Source organism: Diuraphis noxia, unplaced genomic scaffold (genome assembly GCF_037042655.1).
Source record: "Diuraphis noxia isolate RWA-SAM2 unplaced genomic scaffold, SU_Dnox_SAM2 contig0001, whole genome shotgun sequence".
Taxonomy (NCBI): Eukaryota; Metazoa; Arthropoda; class Insecta; order Hemiptera; family Aphididae; genus Diuraphis; species Diuraphis noxia.
In genome coordinates, this window is record NW_028301711.1 from 58,518,853 (window position 1) to 58,541,980 (window position 23,128).

Below are 23,128 nucleotides of genomic sequence, written 5' to 3' on the forward strand. Positions count from 1 at the left end.
CATACCTAAAATTCACATGATAAAAATATATAATATCGTTCACCTACTTACCCGTGAATACGTAAAAACCTCTACTGATCGTTTCAAACAATGAGTGTTTTTTATTATTATTAACTCATCTGGACAATAACTTTCTTTGAAAAATCTTTCTAGATCCCAAAAATAATCATTGTATTTAAATCACCTAAGACAAGTACAGTTTAATGAATGGGTTTGCAGAGGTATAGCCATAGGATAAAATTAATATCGGTTTATTGGTGAATTTATGTTTAAGCCATGGTCGATTTAATATAAATATATATTTTTTTTACGAACTACAAACAATAGAAATATTCAAATGATTTGACTTTTCTAAGAATTATTTCGGCACCTAAAATACTGACGAAGGAGTTTAACAGCGTTAATTGACTCTTTTGTAGTACCTTTTTGCGACATTGCTTTCAACTAACTAATCTAAATACATTTTTTATCAGCACATACCTACTAATCTGTTTTAAAACGCAAATACGTATATTTGTTTATTTTCATCATTTAAGCGTCCGTATAACTACACAAAATTGGATCATTAATATTACAGATCTAAACATCGTAAACTTCGCATAGACAAATAAAGCGATTATAGCTGCAAATAGTACGATATTTATTCATCGTATGTTATTACGAAATATAATAAATATAATAAAAGTGTACCTACATATATACTATTGAAGACGAATTTTTCTAAATCTCGTTATAACTAAATGGAAAACGAAAATTGGATAAGCCATCGTCAAATACCGAATGGCTTATAAATTTAAGTACCTATATATTATATTATATACTATCTATTCGTTTAACTCCACTAAAGCAGTATCCGATAGTTTTAATTGTTTTTCGGCTCGTACTACAGCTTATACGTATCTGTCTGCTGTTTCACACAATTCTTGAAACATCATGAAACAATTGTTCCGTTAGAACAATAAAATATATAATAAGAAATCATCAAGTGGCTTATAGAAATTGCATTTCGCCGAAATCAAAGTATTAGGGTGTGCTTGGCTGGTGTGATATAATGGCATTATAGAAAAGTTAAATGAACAACAAAATAGTGAGACTTGTTTTTCACTCGAATATCTGTACACAAAACAAACATTAATTTTATTCATCCAATTAAATCGTTGTTGTTATTATTATTATAACAACTGTACAACTATTCGATTTGTTTTTTCACATTACCTTTCAATGTGATACGTATTTTAAAGATCGCAGGAAGAAGTACTTACTATAATAATATATAATAATTATTAAATTATTATCAATTATTATTATTATTGTATACCACTGCACGGTTGATGACCTAGTCAGCGATTTAATCAATATTACCGTATGTGTAAATATGTCATATTTTCATCACTTGACACGTACCTTTAATAAAATGGTTGATAATAAAATGCGTAGGTGCCTATATGGTAAAAAAAAAAAAAATAATGCCTGAAGTGGATAATCGCAAGATTTTACTTGTTCTAAATCGATAGCATACAATGGCATAGGCACTATATTTATTCGAGCTGCTCGAAAACTGTTTTACGAACAATAAACAAGGGAATTCAAAACTAGTTAGACATCATCGTAGCAAAACTAATCTCATATTTGAATTGTTCATGTATGTAGTGTCTATAATATAATAATATTCATTCGAGCGGTTGTTATAATAATTTATTTTAGTGGATATTATGATACTTATTGTAAATAGTGAATGTTGTTGTTCTTAAAAACGACAATCAATATTTTAAGAAGTTAATAATAACGATAATTTTTCTGGCCACTTTGAATAATATTTAATTGTCTTAGGCAATGATATGATATTATATTAATATATTATAGTTTTATGAATTTATGAATGTCTACAAATTTGAACGTTCAATGAAATAGAAATAAAAACGATTATATATTCTGCCGCCATAAGCCACTAAACAGTAACTCCAAAAACCGTATTGTTCAGGAAACAATAAAACAGTTTTTTAACACTAAATTAGTCCGTAGTGTAAAAATAATAATTTTTTAAACATTAAAAAGATGTTATATTATTGTATTTTTCATGAGGAAACTACTGAACATAAAAAATAGTTTTTATACATTTTTATGGGTTTTAATGGACTTACTGCTTATTGCTTATATTAGTCAGAATATGAAAAGCAGAAAGTACACTTTTATTTGGAGTTACTGCCGAATGGCTTCTGACATCATTGACATGCGTTGGTAAAGTGATACAGCTTTCTGAATCCAATAATTACTAGGGAAAAAAGCAGTAACTCCAGGAGTACCCTGATCACGTCATACTGCTTTTTGTTCTAGTATTTGTGCATACTGCTTATTTGCTTCTTATCTTAATGAAATCATGGACACACCACCGCCCTGCCCTTTCTTGTTATGTTCTTATCATTTTATATGGATTTCTAATGAGGAAACCTTAAATTTTATTACGGGAATCGGTAGAGAATTAAAATTTCTATCGATAGACACCAAAAACTCGATTTTGTCAAAAATGGAGTAACTGCTTAGTGGCTTATGACGGCAGTATTGGTATTAATACAAGGCTGTTAATTTAATGCAGTAAGAAACCTTAAGAAACGAATATCTCAAAAAAATGTACTATAAATCTCAAAGATAAACTAAAATCCTTAAATAATTCTTTGGAATCTTAGAAAATACGGTATAGAAAACTCTACAATTTTCTAATTTAATAAAACTTATAAAAATCTATAAAGTTGAACTAAGAAGAAAAAACTATGTTTTTAATATTTTTCACTGTTCGAAAAAATTAACAATAGAAAAATTAAAATAATAATTCATAAAATGTGTTTTAAAACGTTTTAATTAACGAGAATAGTCTAAAAACTGAAAACGAAAAGAGTGAGCAATAAAAATGATGAATTGATCTTTAAAGGCAAAAAACTGTCATATCAAGCAAAAAAATAAAAATTTAAGACTCAAAATTTAATTTATTGGTACCTAATTAAAACTCGGCTTTAAGAAAGCTATGTTTTAGGATAAGTAAAAAAAATTTATTTTTATTTTTCAAAAAATCCTCGTCTCCAGTATTAAAATTATTATTATTATGTCAAACCAAAATACTATGATGAATTTTTGTTTTAAAATTTCAAAAAAATATACAAGAAAATATTCATTCTATTTTCGTATTTTATTATTTAGCAATAATTATACTTAGTAGGCACAACTATCATACAAATTAATTATATAATATTTATAAGTAATAATGCGTTTATCTTCTCGCTAATGGATTTAATAAGTTGTTGTATTGTTCAAATAATTGAATTTACGTACATTTCTTTGATAGTTTGTGCATTTATCAAACTAACTGTTTAAAAACCAAATCTTCCATTGAGTCTATTATTTTCATAAGGTAACGTAGTATATATAATTTGTAAATTAATACACTACAGTAGTACAGTATCAGAAAATACCGACAATATATTATAGTCAATATGATATACATTTAAAATGTTTCCTAGTTTGTTTATGTGTGCAGTGACATAACTAGAATATACTCGTGAGGGGGGGGGGGTACATAACCATGTTATAATCTCCGACCACCCCTTCGGTTACGCCACCGTTCATAAACATGAATTATGTAAATTATTACGAATTGCCATTATTTTCTAAGATGTCTATATAATAATTATGAATTTAGTCTCTAATGATATCACCATCTAGCAATCGTTGACAATTATATTTGAATTAATATCGTTGCTGCTAACATAATAATAATATATAAATGTAAATCTGCCTATAGTACCACATACCCATATATTATACACGCTGTTAATAAATCAGAACGGGAGAAACAATAACGTTTTATTCGCGGAGATTTTGCCAACCGTTTCTTACATTTTGTGAGGCGATGCGTTCGTAATAGGTACATAATACATTTACGTGTATTTGTGCAATATGTGGGCAATATAAATATATGTTTTGCACGCGTAATTGGTACTTATATTGGTATAAATGTGCGCTCACTGTGAGGTTTCGAGCGGTAAAAATGTTTGCCGGAGTTAATATACACGCGCCGCGGTAATTGTCGGGCGGAAAACACACTCTACCACACGACGTAAAATCCGACCCGCGTCTTCTTCTCCTCATTGTATAGTAGTTATAAATTATTTGCTCTTTAATATTTTCCGGCAGGGGTGCGTTTTCTTTCAAATAATCGTGACTCAGACCTTTTTCATTGCCTATTCGCCGCCAATTTGTAGCATTGCAATATATCATACCTATTATACTGCCAGCCAAATAACGAAATTGCAATCGAGCAGAGCAAACAGAAATACAATAATATGCAAAATGCATTATAATAATATAATAGGCGTGAGGCGTCTCTATAGTAACGAAATCAAATATCAATTTAAATAAAGTTCTCAGCATACCATCATCGCAAGGAAAGTTGCTAACGAATAAAATAACGTTTCCGTGGTTGGTGAGTAGGACACACGTCGCATTTTTTACTCTCGATGACGTTCGCGTGTCACCATATTGTTTTCCTCTATAATTATTGTGATGAATGTAATAGTTATTAATTGTTAAGTTTGAGTTACTCCTATAACCTATTGCTTAAATTTAAATTAAATTGTCTCATGCAGATTTAAATAATTGCATTACTTAACTTTGAATTGAGATTTCAGGCCCTGACTGTAATAACGACTATGTTTTTAGACAAATAACAATAACAACAATAAGGCTTTTTGATTAATTTCAAATCAAAACAAGCTTAGTCCGATAACCAATTTATCCGACTACCGCCGTAAACTAATCGTGTGTCAGACTAATAGAACAGTTGAAATTAAATATATTTTAATATACAATTGATAAACAGAAAAAAATAATGAGCTACAATTGAAATGAATATAAATGCTATGCGTATTTGTACGACGATTTGTCATTGGTCCAATTAAATCCAGGAAGACAAATGATAAAAAGTTCGTCCCCCGAGCAATCGCTGTTTTAAAAACGTAGAAAGTCGCTTATTTTCCAGTCTGTTTGCTACAGTTTTTATTTTTCTTATTGTTCCGAATATAAGATAGATAAACTTTGCATTCTCATTTATTGTATTATTAATTTAATCTGCAGCTTAACTTCTTTTTTTTCGGTAAGCGTTTGTGTTCATCCGATAACAAGACTCGTGGCATGTTCGTTTTTAATATAAATTTCTTTTTTTCAATTATTCCTCAACTTTTGCGCGTTCCTGATTTGAAACCTTGAAATTAATTAATTGGGAAGTCAAGTTGGGTTTACGTTTTGTTAACAAATAAATTCATGTGATCGGCCAGATATTGTATATTGTTGTGATGTATCGCCCTGTGTCGTTAACTGAACAAATGGTATTATATCATCATCGGTGTGTACTGTGTAAGTCAACGTGTTTTTTTAGTTGTAATAAAAAATCAATGTCAGTAAATAATATAATAACCATGTGGATACAACAGAGCTAAGGCTAGATAAAATCACACAAGTCGATGATGTTTTTATTGACAAATGTGTTTCGTTAAGATCTAGACCATAGATTCTCAAACTTTATTTTTCGCGTACAACTCTGATATGTATTATGGATATCATGTGAATAACTTATTATGATTAGAAATAAAACTGTCCAATATTTTTGACGGTAATAATGTTTAATAATAACAATTTGGGTATATATTACGTTTAGTGTGTGTTTTAGTACCTAAATTTACCTATAATTAAACTATCTGCTTATTTACACTAAACATAAAATAATAATCAATCCGTATTATAACCATTCATAAAACGATTAGTATATTAATTATTTGTACTAATACAATCCGCCTACTATCAATGTAACATAATTATTTGAAAACCAATGGTTTAGGCTATCGAAATATTTTCCAAAAGAAAACTTTGGTCTCTGTTGCCTTCCTCGGTTAATATATGCCCCTGTACATAGGGTAACTCCATCGCTAGTTAGTGATGTGTAGACAACTGCAGAAAAATGATCGTACTTATGTGTTGAACAGGCGAGATATATATATATATATAAAAATACATGGCAAGACGATATAAATCATATACCTACTTAATAAACAAAATAATACTTTCTACATACGTCACAATCACTTGAAAGTCTGTAAATACGCGAATGTTGTTTTTAGAGGATTGTTGTTGAGTCTTTTGCGTTTTCGACAAATCGATGTTTTGATAACTGTATATATTTTGTCTACGTTGTTAGTGATGTGTATATCTAACTATGTACTTATGGTATGGTATACTATAGTTTATTTAAGTGTACTTAAGTATTTTGCTGACTGGTGAAAATCAAGCAGTAGGTGACGAGTTGCAGTGATTATAATATTGGTTTATTAAGGATTTCTAAGAATAAATCTTCAAAATATAATCATGATTATTTTATTATCCACTTGTATAAAACCTATAGTCATATTCAAGATAAAATATAAACTATGCTCATTACTAGCAGTAAAATTTTCTAAAAAAAAACATACGAATTATATTTACTTAATGAATACTTTATTTTTAAATTATTATAAAACGTATCTATGAAAATGCCGAGCATAATATTAAAAAATCCAACACTACATAAAGATTGATCGTAAACATTTTATCAATGATACCTACTCTACAAAAAACAAAAAAAGTTTGTAATATTACCACAATTATTACAATAAAAATTATTTTATATATATATATATTTTTTTTTTATGACGTTTTATGTTATTATTTACTATAAAGTAAGAAAGATTGAACTTGAATAAATCATAATGCAAAATATAAACTATAAACTATAACAATTATTAGTTGTAACTAATTATTTACCTATTTTTAAATTTGGTATTATTATATTTACTGATGTAATGGAGTTTGGTTTAAATAAAAATACTGTTAAAAATGTTTCTATTAAAACTGTAGGTACCCTTTGATGAGATACTCAAAACGAACAATTTTATTTTTGTTATAAGCAGACGTGTTCATATATAAATCTTTATTAGATATGTAGTATAATATAATAACCATATTGCAGAAAATCATTTGAGAGTATTGCATTAAAATTTGATATTATGAATTTGTTATTAATTTTTTAAGGATTGATACGTTTTCTGGTGGCAGATTAATGTTCTTAATCAAATTAGCTATCTGTAAAACAATTTTATTTAACATTACTTTCTAATAAAAATACAAATAAAAATATTTTTAAACTATAGATTTTAATGTTTTTTGATATCATAAATTCACAAACGTAAAAGTAAGTCTGTAGTACCTAATATCCAAGTTGACTTCTAAGAGTTAAAAAAAAAATGAATAATATTTGTATAGTAGGTAGGTAACTTTTATTATACATACAGCAGTATAAAAATGTTTGCTGATTAAAAAAAAAATAGATAAATAAATAATAATACGAGTATATTAGGTTAATAAAATAGAAAATATGCGTTGTATTTAATTATTATTTATTACGATTTATTAAAATTCAATTATACTTTTAAATTTTTAACGAACTGATATCCCGCATAAAGTGAATGTCATTGCATAAATCACCTGCTACGGCTTATGAACTCAACCACGTACAAGTATGATTGTGTCAAGTTAACACCCCATTTTTTATGTGCTAAAACTCAAGTCTCGATGCTTTAATTTAGTGAATTTATATTATTTTTTTTGGGCAACCATCGACGACATGTGTCGTCGAACAATCTTGATATTCCACAAGTCGTGCGACAATTATTTTATAATACTTGATAAACTGTTACGATCTAAATGCTATAATTAACTCCATTAGTATATCATTATATATGCACCAAACGGCTAAGCCGTCTAATTTAAAAGATTCGAAAAATGTATAATATGATAGGGATCGCGAATAATGTATTTTAATGCTGTGGTGTACAAATTAGGGAGTTTGAAGGGGATGAGTTTAGGATTTGAGATTTTTATTTGCATTTTAACTTGTAGGTACCACATATAAGATCATTACGGTGCATAATATCCGGTGTGATGAGAGCAATATATTAACATAAGCGTGTCTTGGCACAAGATACGCGACGGCAATAAATTAGACTAAATTCACTAAGTGTGGACGTCGATGAAACACAACACTTTGAAAATTTCAGTAATTAAGAAACTGTATGGCGGTTTAAGCCTAGCCTAACCTAACCTAACCTATACAAGACGGTTACTTATAATCCGTCAAACCCAATATATATATGCGTTATTATACCACTCATATAAATGCGCCCGACGGAATAATGAAGACGATATCGCGATATCGGCCGAGTTCTCGCTCTTCTTTACGCAATAATAATTGGCGCTCGCAGAATACTTGAACAACTTTTGTAATTATTATTCCCGGTAATTGATATATATATATATATATATATATATATATATCCAAACGAATAACGACCGAAAATTGACGACCTGATCTGCGATACATGCGTATAGATTGGGTATAAAGCTGGTGATAACCCACACGCAACTCGTTCCTTTGAACCCACCCGACACGGCGAGACACAACGAATTCGATCACATTTAAATATATTATAATGTCACTCATTATCGGGTTATAAAATTCACCTGTTAAAGTTTTTATATTATTCATATTACCAAGTCAACAGCTAGCTAGTAAATATAAACCATTTTCAAAGACTGTACACAGGGTAATTCTTTTAAGTGTGTACACTAATTATCTCGAAAAGTATTTACTTTTTTCAAAATATTTTTTTACATAGCTTCAAGTTGTTAAAAAATTATATTTTTAAATATTTTTTATCCTTATCATTTTTTAAGTTTTTTACTTTTTTGAATGACAACATGAAGTTTTAATTTCATATTCCAAAGCAGAATATTTTTCTTAGTATTTTGATTCATAAAAATCGAATTTAGGGCTAGTAGTTTATGCGTTATATGTATTTAAAGTTTAGACAAGCGGTGTAGTGGACAAACATTTTTCGGGGTAACCTCGTACCACTCCACTCTGCCAATCTAAACTTCAAATACTTATAACTCAAAAACTACTAGCCCTAAATTCGATTTTTATGAATCAAAATACTTAGAAAAATATTCTGCTTTGAAATATGAAATTAAAACTCTATGTTGTCATTCAAAAAAGTAAAACTTAAAAAATGATAAGGATAAAAATATTTAAAAATATAATTTTTTAATAAGACCGTTGGTTTTTTAACAACTTGAAACCATGTATAAAATAATTTGAAAAAAGTAAATACTTTTCGAGATAATTAGTGTACCCACTTAAAAGAATCGCCCTGTATATAATTATGTTTATTAGTTTAGTCTAACGTTGGCGAAATGCTGTGGAATTAGTATCTCAGCTTATTATGACTTAAAAATATTGAACTTACGTAACATTTGATCACGGTAAACGATGAAAATATATGAAAGATCCAAAATATTTGTTCAATGTGCGACAATAACGAAGTTTGATAATATAACGACTTTAACGATTAGTTTTTAAACTGTTATGATCTTGCTGAGGCGAGAACTGCGTAAAACTAATATTGTTTTAAGATCACTTCACTACCATATTGCGTTATAGTGTATTAGTCTTGAACAATATGAATGTAGCAATAGGTTGTTAAGACAATATGAGCATGATTTTTGTACATGGATGTTTCAAAGACACTTTCTTTGCTTTATAAAAAATGTGAATATTATTCAAATACTGAAATTATTTTACATTTCAATAGAAAATCAGTTAAAATCATTTGTAAAGCTTAAAAAATGTTTGTGAAAAAAAATTATTAAAATAAAATATGTACACCGTAAACTTGTCATCTATTTTTTATAGTAATGTTGCTCTCAATCGTCAAAGAAATAACAATGCATTTAGGGATTCGATATATTATTTAAATTATTATCACACAAATAATAATATTATATGGTACTTATGGAAAAGATAAATGGTCATTAAAATTCAATAAATAGAAGAGCAAAACAGAATGATAAAAAAAATGAAATCCAATTAATTTAAAAGATAATATTTAAATTCAATCATAATGGAAATGTCTGTTGTATCTACCAATTTTTCATTAGAATATAAATAGAGAGCAATATTGGTGATCGAGTACAGATAAATTAAATTGTTAACTAAAGCAAATGAGATATGTAGATGTAATAAGAACTATTATATACATCCGATACAACCCATGGAATGTGCTAAACAAAAAGTTTTACCCTAATTTTGTGTTATCTCGATCGGTTGTCTTTTAATAAGCGCAGTCTATCAAATTTTAGAAATTTAAAATTACATTTAGCTCTAAAGAATACATGAATTTATTTAGTATATTAAATATTAATTTTCCAATATTTTTTGTTGACTTTAAATTTTTAATCTTCTTTCTAAATTTGTTTTGGTTTTATGCGTTAAGAACATTCAGGCTGCAAACAATTATTTTATTTATGTTTGTTATTGGTATACTCCATTATGAAAATTGTTTAGACTGCAATGGCGTGTCAACACATTATTAACATTTTTAGATTATTATTTTAAAATGTTGTTTAACGATGTATTTTTAATGAATTATTATCGTTTGAGATTTAGCAATTCATTTTTTCATTAGTACTTTTGGGAATATTTCCGCTAACAATGAAAATGTTGAATGTCATAAAATGATGCAGCAATGTCGAATTTAAATTTTATTTTTTCAAAGTGAAGTTAATAGGTGAAATGTCCTACAAAAGTGCAAAAATCGCCAAACGACCAAAAGTATAAATTAAAAATTATATTACATTTATTAAATTAAATGTGTATATATATATATTTATTTGAGCATTAAAAGTACGAATAGGTAAGATACGGTAATATTTAGTGTGAATTATCAGTAATCGTAATTCAAGCATATTCAACCTCTTGCTAAATTTATGTTTAGGTCAACCTTGTAGAACATACGAAAAACTTCAACAACCCGATGGTTTAGGAAAAATCATCAAAGTTGATGAATGTTAACTTCGAAGAACAATGCTTCACAACTCACACATTTTTATAGTCATAGAATATTATAATAATTTAAAATAAATTCTTAAAACTTTATTCCAGGAATGTTACAAAAGGTTTGTGGAAAATATTTCCAACGATATGGAGAAAATATAGTTTGTTTCAGTGCAAAGGCTGTTTGCTAGACTGATTGGCATTTGACCCGTGCAATAAGGATGACGACAAAGTTAAAGCTCGGTAGTAGATTGGTATTTCGTAGTTTAGAGAAGTGATCGAGAAACCTTACATGCTATCATCGAACGAGAGGTATAAGTTGGTTCAATTATTCACTCTGATGAATGGGTATGGTATAACGCGCGGGTATTATCAAAGTGGATAAACTCGTAAAGTATCATAGTAAACCACTAAAACAATTTTGTTGACTCAACTTTTGGCGCAAATAACCAAAGGATCGAAAGCTTGTGGTGACCACTTGATTTGGAAATAGTTAGATAAATGCATAATGCATAGTACCAGATTTAATCCCAAGGTTTGATATTATGATTAAGTATTTTATAGGTGATATCTATGTATGAATATTTACAGAAACCATGATGGAAATCTATGCTGATTCTATCTATATTAATTCACGCACATAAATCTACTGTTTTCAATTTTTTTTTTTATAAGTTTTGTATTATTTTATTACCATAATCTTCTTTTACAGATGTGATATGCGCCTGATAATAATATGTTTCTAAATACAGAATTATTGTTCCATTTATTTCAGTTTAAGTCGATTGTACTGGTTAATATTAAATTAAATGATTTATATAAGTATGTCATATGTATTATGTATTTATGTTAAATTATTAAAATGTATAATTTATAAAAATTGCCGTTCAGAAAAACCAATTTTTCTATTGCTAACTTCATTATTAAACTAATATAAATTTACCTTTAGTATTATATTATTATTTTATTAATTTTTATATTTTTTTTAATAAAAATTTAAAAATGTACTGTTGAAGTTTAAACGCAATAGTAATGAAAACAATATAATAGGAAAACAAATAAAGGAAATCTGACCATACCATTTCACACTACATTTTGAATAAGAGAAATTCCATTTATTGGAATAAATAAGTTTAAGCTACTAATAATGAATAAATTACCAATAATATATTGTATATATTATATATAAATAGTATTTGATCCTTCGCTCAGTATCATTTTTACATATATAACGATTTATTATCATGCGGTAGCATAGGTTCATAAATTACGAAATACATTTGAAACCTAATATGCAGAGGAATAGAATTCTTCAGTTATTAGATTCAATTCAAATTTATTAATTAGGTAGTCATATTATGTTCAGGAATCTTTTTTTAAATTTTTAAATAATAACTATTATTATTTGGTGAACAATCTTTGAAAAATTTTTTTTTCAGTTTGGTAGGTATATGGAAATTACAGTTCACGATTAAGGAAAAAATGTGATATTTATTCAATTTAAATAGACTATATTATTAGAAAATTGCTACTGCTGAAAATTTAAATTGTTAAGTAGAGTGAATTTAGAGAATTCATTTTAAGTAACTTTAGTGAAGTAATTTAGAAATCGTTTCTCAAAGTGCGATGATTAGATTTTTAACGACAGAACATACGTATTCTCTCAAGTAACTATAGAGGTCCATTACATCGCTACAAGTTTAATTAGTTAGAAGTTAGATTTTACTTCAGTGCCTAACTCGAAAATTGGTTTGTTAATATTTTGTTATATTAACTTATTAAAAACGTAACATTTTTACATAATGCCTTGTAACATGCACTATTAACAACCAACGTAGACATGCAAAAAATGACCATGCATAAGATATATTTAGTTGTTGAATAAACGTCACACGAAAAAAAAATATTCTAACTAAAATGTGTATAGGTTACACAGACGATTGGTTAACTGATTTTGATTTATTAAAAAAAACATCATACCTACAAGCTATTGAATACCTTTAACACGAAATCATTGTATTTAAATAGTATATATAGCTACTACTAATTCTCTAATCCGTACAGTTTATTATCAATTATTATAACTGTTGCCAATTATGATTAGGTATGTTAACACACATATTTTGTATTTGATGTGTTACACATAAAAGTATAATCTTACCTCCATAAGACGGTAGTTCAACTAAAAACAAAAAAAAACAAAATTGAATTTATCAGTCATTTAAAAATAATATCTGCAACAAAATCAACCTATATATTATGACAATTAAGTTAGAACAGTAGTTATCATCACAATGTACGTTCTCAAAAAGATCTAAGCGTTTATTATAAAGGTAATTTGTTTTTAAACAGTTTTACTAGAGATGGTGTTTACTTTTGGCAGCAAAACAGTAACAATTGTGGTAGTTATAATATTATTCTTTCTTAAATACGCACATAAAAGAAAAAACATCAATTCAATCTTACGCGCTTAAAATTTAAATGTTTTGTTCATTAACTCGTTTTAATAAATCAACCCACCTACGCGTTAACAATATTATTATAAGTGTTATTATTTCCAAAACTGTTACAGGTATTCGTGGGTGTGGGAGGGAGTGGGTTATGGTGTAAATACTGTAAATGTTACATTAACACAGCAGCCTTAAAATCCGCGACATAGTACCTACCTATATATTTTAAGATAACACGTTTATTCATACAAATTGCGTTCTGCTTAATAGTGTGGTTTTTAAAACGCCTTATACGTGTATAATGCACAGGGATATTATGTATTCCCGTGTCGTATTTTTCATTTTTAATCTTTAATGTCCATCCGACGCGCGATGGGCTTAATATCACAATATTCAACACGTTGTTTGCCGTCTAAGATAATTAGTAAGTGCGCGTGCGTACCATAAATTGTGTACCGTCGTTACATTTTTACAAACACCATCGTTATATACCGCCATAGTTGTGTTTACTTGACCCATTAGCCGCAGATAATGTCGGCAAAAGATAAACAAACCTTCAGCCGACGAAATGCTCGCCTTTTTATACATAGATCAATATACGATTACAAGACGAAACAAATACAAAATGTTTGTGGAAATTTAGCGCCGATGACGAATTAACGAACATGTCTATTAGAGTTGTAATAATAATAATAAAAAAACAATAACAATAATAACAACAATTTCTGATCGCGTATACTTATACTAAATAACATACGCAGAGTGTATCTAACTCTTATATAAGGGCACAAAGTACCATAGTAATTTACCAACTGATAGATTATAATATTAAGAGATAATAATATGCATGTAAATATATATATAATATATTATAAAAACCCTTATGTATTGATACTAAGTAAGTATACCTTTTAAATTATAAAAAACAACTTTATTTATTGAAACTAAGTAAATATAATATAATGTAAATAAATACCACACGTTTAAAAGTAGGTATATGTATTGCATTCAGGAAAAAAAAAAAAAGTATATGTATTGCATTGAATAAATACATATTATTTATTAGGTATATAAAAAAATATATATATATCGAAAACAAATTTTGCGCCGATACTGCTATCGTTATTTGTCGTTTAAATAATATTAAACTTAGTAAAAAAAAATAGCTGTTATGTATCTATTTTAGATATTTTAAATTGCAATTTAAAGCACAACTTACGATGAAATTTATTTTCTATTTTTAAAGCTTTTGACTGAGAAAACAGATTATTATTATAGAACAAATTGAAAATATAATAGAAATTTAAAATAAACTCATTTTATAATAAGTGCTATAATAATAATATATTATGTTTTGATAAATTACTAAAAATGGAGTATATTTTTATGGTTTATTAGTTTTATTTATTAACTTCATGTACAAATCATGCAGTTGATAGTCGTGCATCATAATAACATTTATTGATACCTACATTTATTTGGATTTGATCATTTTCATAACATTGGAAAAATAAAATGTTTTTTCAAATCATTTAAAAATAACTATGAAAGAAAATGAAATAATAACAAAGTTACAAAAGTTAAATATCACCAATAAATTATTGGCCATTTTCAATGGTAAATAAATTAAAATTGAATATGTCGCATGTATAGTATGATTATAATCATTACAAATATGAAATGCGATATACTAAATTTCATAATCTCTCTAGCATGTTAAAATATTTATAAAGTACTCAAGGTACATTTTTTTGTAATTTTCTGCATGCATACAAAAGTTGAAACGAAAAATAGTTTCCGTAAGGTATAAAAAAAAGGACACAATGCTATTATGCTAAATATGTTTAGAAAAAAAAGGTTCAATATGTTATAGGATCAGAAATAAAACTGCCTTTAATAATATGTACAATAAGATCAAAAGATTCGTGGCAAGAAAGAAGTATTTTAATTTTATAGTAACATATATTATTATGATTGAAAATGTTGAATACGAATAAATATGCGGTTTTTTTTTTTTATACTCTACAAATTTCGTTATACTAATGCAAGGAATTAAGATTAAATGCTATGGACAGTTGTTTTTTTAAATATAAATCTAAAAAAATGGACTTTTATTGCAACCAACTATAAATATATCTAATAAAACTAATGATCGGACATAATACGTGTAAATTATTAGTAGATTGGTATAATATGAAATCGCAAATTGTTTTTCCAAGATCTATGAATATAAAAAAAAGAAAATAACTAGAATCAAAATCAAGTAAATTAGCCGATTCGCATGTAACAGGGTGTCCCACAGAGATCTGACATTCTGACAAATGAAATAACTTTTGTTCTAATCAATATTTTTTAAAATTTTTTAAATATAATTCATTGACACTTGCGCTACATTTTTAGAATACATTTTTTATTTTTTAATACTGAAAATAAAAAACTTAAAAATTGATAAAAATTTTTTCGAAATATTCAATATAGCCAATTTGTAAATATGATTTTTAGATCAATTTATATGGTAAAACATTTATTTAAGTCAAATGGCTGATTTTTTTAAAATTTTTTTAAAAATATTTTATAAGAACATTTTTAAATAAGTGAATGTTAAAATCTATTTATTTTTTTTTATTGTATTTATTTTAATAATATGTGATGTACTTATAAAGTTTATAATATAAACTATAAATTACTATAATTTACCTAACGAAAATATTTATATTTAAAAAAATTGTAAAAAATCAGCCTTTTGACTTAAATAAGTGTTTTTACCATATACATTTTTCTGAAAATCAAATTTACAAATTAGCTATATTGAATATTTCGAAAAAAAAATTATCAATTTTTAAGTTTTTTATTTTCAGTATTAAAAAATAAAAAATGTATTCTAAAAATGTAGCATAAGTGTCTATGGATTATATTTAAAAGAATTTTTTTTTAAATAATAATTAGAACAAAAGTTATTTCATTTGTCAGAATGTCAGATCTCTGTGGGACATCCTGTATAACACTATAAAAAAATTATCCGAGTAGGTTTGATTTGGTTTGTTTATTGTTTTGCATTTTATCTGTTAGTATCTGTTATAACAGCTTAATATTTTAGACCATAGTCTAGAAAAATATGAAAATAATATTATATTATATTATGCCTATTTGTGTATATAATGAAATTATAGTTATGCTACTTTGAGATTATAATGTATATAACTATAATATTTAATTGTAAGTTTAATCAATTCCTATTTTAAAACAAATTTGTAAAAAATAAATAATTTTTTGGAAGAAAATGTTATCTTTCATGAGTGCGAGCAAAAGTTAATAATAAAATTAGATAAATATTTTTAAAATTCAAATTGAATGTTTTCAAGTTTACTAAGTAAATAATATGTAAATATTTAATATTTTAAGACAATCCCTTATTAATTTTTGTATTTAATACCGAAAACACTTTTTTTTAAATGTATATTTTAAAATAATTTGATGATACATCAAAATATTTTTTTAATTTCAAATAAAGTATAGATACTTTGCAAGAGAGAGGAGAGAGTAAATAAAGAAATATTATGTAGAAAACGGTGAAATTGGATATTTACAAGTTTTTATGAATTTATTGTATTTCATATTTTTATTTTTTACAAATATTTAAATAAATTAAAACTTGTATATGTGTATCCATCCCACGTATTACCCAACCATTACGATTTTACAACTATTTGTGTTATAATGTATTCTCACTTCACGATCATGAGTGAATTTCTTTTTGTAAATTGATAATAAATAATATTCTATTATAAAACTTTACGCGGTAAAATATAATACAATAATATGAATACTTATATTCAGTAACATTGACACAGTGTGAAGGAAACCAATATTATCAAATGTTTTGAAAAATTTCTATACGAATTTTGATTGAATAATAATAATAGGTAATAATAATAAAAGGTAACGGAAAAAAGCAAGATGTTAGTTTTTGGAGGACTATTAAGAAAGATTCGAAATCGTAATTGCGTAGGATTGAAAAATATATTTTTCATTTTGTATTTGATTTGCAAATATTTTAATTTAAAGCTAAATGCTTCGGTTGAATATATATTCATTTGTTGTACACTATAATATATTAAGTAGATAGTGTAGTATCCACGCGCTTTCAAGTCTCCTAACATATAGAAACGCACCCACCTCGTCTATATTTTTGTCTAGTTCTGGAAGTTCTGTTAAAGTCTATAGAGCATCTATTTCATTATTTTACGAAAATAATTACCAATGAGAAAACGTGGCTTCAAACCCCAGTCGCTAGTCTGGTCAAAAGAATGGTCGCTGAACTACCAGGGGATGACGATTCGATTTATATGTATATACCGTTAAATGACCTGGGGTGGCGTGCAGAGATGATATGACTACGGTTAACGCACGCGGTGGATATTACAATAATATTATAAGCTCATATTCTCTACTTCTTTACCGCCCATCCACCTCACCCACCAAGTTTGTGCACCTGATCCTGTGAAATCGCGACGACCAGGTGCAATGTTGGGATCAGCACAGAATGCATGGGTGCGGAACATATACGACCCGATATCATCCTCCGCGCCCTCGCCACTGTCACGAGTATACTTAAAATGCCAGTGTGCCACTTGGAGAGTTAAAAAAAAAACCCAACAAATGCTGAATCATAGAAAGGGTGGTTTCACGTCGTACCGTTTCCGCCAAAAAAATCTATATATATATTAAGCTACCATTGGTGGTGAAAAAAGTCCCTTGCAGAAAGGGTTATTATTACTGTTTTTTTTTTTTTTTTTTAAGCTATTACCGTGCCTTCGTATACGTAGAATAATATACTTATGCGTATATCTTATCAGTTCATTATACTAATTTCGTGTGACCGATATAATGTGCTGGCGAATCGTAGTCAGGTAGTGTAGTAATAAAAATAGTATATATATACAAATTATCCGGTAGGATTATGGTGAAACCTATATATTTTACAAGTCAATTTAATGCACACTCTTTCACTTTTTCTCTTTTTCACTCCCTCTCCCTTCCGCTCATTCTTCTTTCCTGGCGGAAATAGAAGAGTTCCGTTTCCAGTGAAAATTTAGTACCCGAACATTTGGAGTGCATTCGATCTCCTTCGAGTATATAAGCGATATACGTAGAGAATAACGGTCCCATTAAAATCCGTAGAATTCCGATCTAGTGTATGCATTATAGTCAACAACCGCTCCAAAGAAATCTATCTCGACCAGCTACGTGATTAACTCAATTGAAACTTTTATAAAGTTGTGTTTTCTCACCTGCCAATAAATAGATAGACCTTTAACTTCCTATTGGGCTTTAAGTTTTTCCGGAACAGGGGAAACTGTGTAAAACAAACTTTAAGCATCAGGATAACGAATCGAAAACGAAAATGTTTTATTTTGTTAGTTTATACAGTTGATTAAACAACACGAACTAATCATTTGTATTCCTATCATTATTATTGTATGGCTTAAGGATGAATTCGTTTGAATCACTTAAACAATAATTAGGCACTTGCATGAATATATTTAATACAGTGGTTATCAACTTCTTCTATTTTACGCTTCCAGGTTGAGAGACAACGATTTAGTAGGAATGTCTAAGATAAAACAAATATTAAAAATAATTTCAAGATACGTTTGACTATGCGAATAACGAATTGTTATTGAATCGATAAATGTTTGGTTTTCAAACCGTGTGAAAAGTACCCACTTGAAACTATTCATTTGAAATATATTTACCCAGGTATAACTTCATTCAGGCAAAAAACTAATTTAAAAACAAATTGTATTTATATTTGAGTTGTGGTTATTATAATAGTAATAACAATAATAATAATAATAATAATATGTTTGTAGGTATGTTCTGAATTTGTGCATGCTGTAAAACATACCCGCCGAAAGACGATGGTATTAAACAAATAATATGGGTTTATAATAATAATGTTGGTGTCGCTATGTTTGTTTTTTCCCCTTGCAAAGTAAACTAAAACCAAATATTATTTGCTGCTTTCTAATGGTCTGCCAATAATCAAGTAGGTACCTACTGTGGAATACGACCGAAAATAAATCGGACCGACCTCGTTAGACGTGTGTATTGTATATAATTACCAAATGTTTTATATCGTGAAATCCTTAACAACTGCTGCGTAATACGCGTTTCGTTTATTGTCGATGAGCTACTGTCAATCAAAAAGAATATAAAAAAAAGTTTAATATCAAACGGGAGTCATGTAACGTATTATCGGACCGGCGCTAACTTGTACGTATAGACGGAAAACATAAAAGATGCTTAAAACATAATAGGTACATGGTTTTCTTCGAGTTCTAATCGAGTAATGCCATTTAGTGTTCACAATTGGTTCGATATTATTATTATAGGCCGATTTTAACATATACAATGAATATCATCATATAAATAAAAAAACGTTTGGTAAGCTACAGCCCGATTTTGCACGACTACTTTTCACGGCTAACAATAATATTCTTCTCTCATTTGCATTATCCTAAATTACCACGGCGATGAGTAATAATAAAATCTAAAAATGGAATAATTAAAAACATCACATTATGAGTCGTCCCAAATAGTTTATCATGACGTTATGTATTATGAAGATCAGTATGTTATGATAATATAAAACTATTTAATATTTTTGAATTTTATACAAAAATTATTCATATATTTTAACAGTGTTTAAAAAAATACATACTTGCTAAAAACATAGTCAAAAGCTCACAAATACTTGTAATGTAAACAGAAACAATGTACCTATTATTTAATCGACAGTATTTGTATTGTACAATAAACATAGTTTTCGAATTTCCAAGTATAAAATATAAGTAATGAAAAATAGGTATTACAGATTCTCGTAATTTAAATTATTTCGATATTTTTTTAGCAATAATCGTTGTCATTAAAATTATTTATTTATTGACGATCAATAATTTTTCTAGTGAATAATTCTCTTCGTGGTAATTTCACTGTAATCCTTGACAAACAATTGCCATGTATGGATGCACTTCAGTATAAAAACAGATTTAAAGTGGTGTTTTATTTTTTTGTACAAAGCTCTAAAATGTTTGGGCACTCTCGAACGACGGATTACATTTTGAAAGTCTAAATCTGTCTAGGGAAGCAATACACACGCATTTTAAACTTTTGTGGTTCATTAAAATATTAATAAAAACATTAATATTACATAATACAACATCGCCATCGGTTGAAACAGGATATTTGCTAAACATGTACACACCTTTTTTCTTTATTGATGCAGTTTTTCAAAGTCTGTTTTTTGGAATTTTTAAAATGTATATACTTAAAGGCCATATTTTAAAATCCATGAAATCTTTAGAACTACTTAATTGGCTTGTCTAGGAGAGATAAGAATTTTTGTTTTCCAAATAAGGTTAAGTTAGGTTAGGTAATGAAAAAAAACTGAGGTTAGTATACAACTGATTAAATACCCTGTACATAAGACGAGATTTATACGAGCTACGTACGATTTGTCACATAATATTCAAACTTTGTAATTTGTTCAAGTGAAAAGTAAATTCCGACCAAATAATATAAAACCGTAATCCTAAAAATGACTAAAATTCAGCCCGACAAATTTTACCACGTCAATAATTGTAATAGACAGCATGCATACATTTTGATACCTAAAACTCGAATCGCATTTAATTTAGTCGTTAATCAGGACAACAGAGGATACAATTGCAATAAAACTAATTTTTTTCACAAAACAAGTGTATCAGCTGCAGCACGTCACATGTCATTTTTATCTGAAAAAGAAGTCTGTTCAACATTTTTTACTTCTACGGGCTACAACACATCATTATGGTATGGGTGAAAATTAATAACTTTGGTGATCGCTCTGGTAAAATAACTATTAATTCAAATTTCAAATATGATTGATTATTATTGTAAACACGAATATAGTACGAGTATATAATATATAGTGAGCACTGAGCATTGGTACCGAACATTTTTTTATTTTATAGTTTTTAAAAGAATGTGGTGAAAATCTTAAATTTATGTCACTGAAGTTTTATTTCCTACTACACCTTTTGTTTTTGTTAATTATTATTTGATAGTTGAAAGTTTGCACAACGGTATCTCGAACTTTTGAAGAAAAAAAGCAAGTGACACGATAAATCATTTTAAATTCAGTTGAATTATCAAGTGTGACAATAAATATAATACACGTAAGTTGGTTGTATACTATATGAATACATTTTTAAGAAAATAACTTATAACTTCTGTATCCATAGTATTATATTGTTTAATTTTTTTGTTTAAAGTTTTCCAAATATTCTAAATAATAAATCAACTTTTAAATACTAAACAATTAAAAAGTTGTACCTGTCTGGTGTTTTTCGTAAATTGTTTATATAAAAAAAAGTTGAGCAATAATTTCAAATTCTTTAGGTACTACAAAGTAGACTATGATCACGAATATTGTAATTGAAAATCGGAGACTAATGGAACATATTTAAAATTAATATTATTTATTTGAATATTTTATCACTGCAATAAAATTTGATTTAATCAACAGTTTTTATCGTTTCAAAAAGGAAAAAAGTTAAATATTTGAATTGTATTACGTTTATTCAATTATTTATTATTAATTTATATTTTTACAGAATTTATTATATTGATATTCAATACCCGTAAAAATGTTTTAAATAACAGTACTTACATGGTTAAAAAAAAAAGAGAGTAAATACACTTCTCGTTTCAGTTGAATCAAATCAAAACGTAAGTCAATGTACTTTATCGGAAAATGATATTTCGTAGAAACACAGACAAATAATAAGAAATTCTACAAATTGTACTTAAACTCTTCTCACAACATTTTAATTATAAAAAAAACAAACCATTAAGTCTATCCTCATTGTGAATACGAGTATATGTCTACTGCAACGTCATGATATTAGTCAAACACTTGTAACAGATTGTAAAATATATTTAGATTAAAAGTATATTGTTTAAGTACCACAAAGTCAAGTAGAAACTTCCAGCGTTGATTATGCATTATTATCACCACAATCGACTTAATTTAACCCCCCCCCCCCCCCCCCACCAAAGAAAAAAAACCTTTCAAAATATATAAAACTAGTTATATTATATAACTTTAAATTCAAAAACCATAACATTTTATAACCATATAAATTAGTTGTTGGTTTCTAAATTAAAAATATATTTTTTAATGAAATTAAAAAATTATCGATTTGTAGAGTTGATTTAATTAATAGAGTATATTATAATTTTTTTTAAACTTAATTATCGGTTATAATTTTCATACATGATAGTTTTCATTCGTTTATAATGACGGTATTTAATACGTATATTTTATAGATATGTCTTATTTAAGATTGTAATTTAATTTATATAATGTGCAGAGGTACCTATATAAATTTACAACTGATTATCATTTAAATACTATCAAATATTGTACATTAAATCTGATAGTTTAATGCTTAAAATGATTTAATGAACAAGATTATTTCGCACACAGAATTTATTTTGTTTTTTTAAATAATTACTAAGTTGGAATACGAATTAAAAAAATAAAACAAATATAAATAAGTTAAAATTATGAACTACGATTAATTTTACACGACGAATGGAGATATTTCAATATGGATAGATGAAGAATACTTTTTTTATTATAAATATTCCAATAGAATACAGT

At 27.2% G+C, this 23,128-nt stretch overlaps 1 protein-coding gene across 5 annotated transcripts in view; it reads right to left on the reverse strand.

The window, feature by feature from the left end:
- LOC107166739 (Phosphodiesterase 1c) overlaps positions 1–23,128 on the reverse strand; it is a 214,787-nt gene that overhangs the window by 183,418 nt on the left and 8,241 nt on the right. For 3 of the 5 annotated variants that reach the window (XM_089218122.1, XM_089218120.1, XM_089218119.1), the window contains exon 2: positions 13,131–13,151. The exons of 1 other annotated variant lie outside the window; for it this stretch is intronic. In XM_089218122.1, coding sequence (XP_089074248.1) covers positions 13,131–13,151 — 21 coding nt within the window. Of the gene's footprint in view, positions 1–9,383; positions 9,492–13,130; positions 13,152–23,128 lie in introns of those variants that run through there. One more of the 5 variants, XM_089218124.1, reaches the window with a different exon arrangement.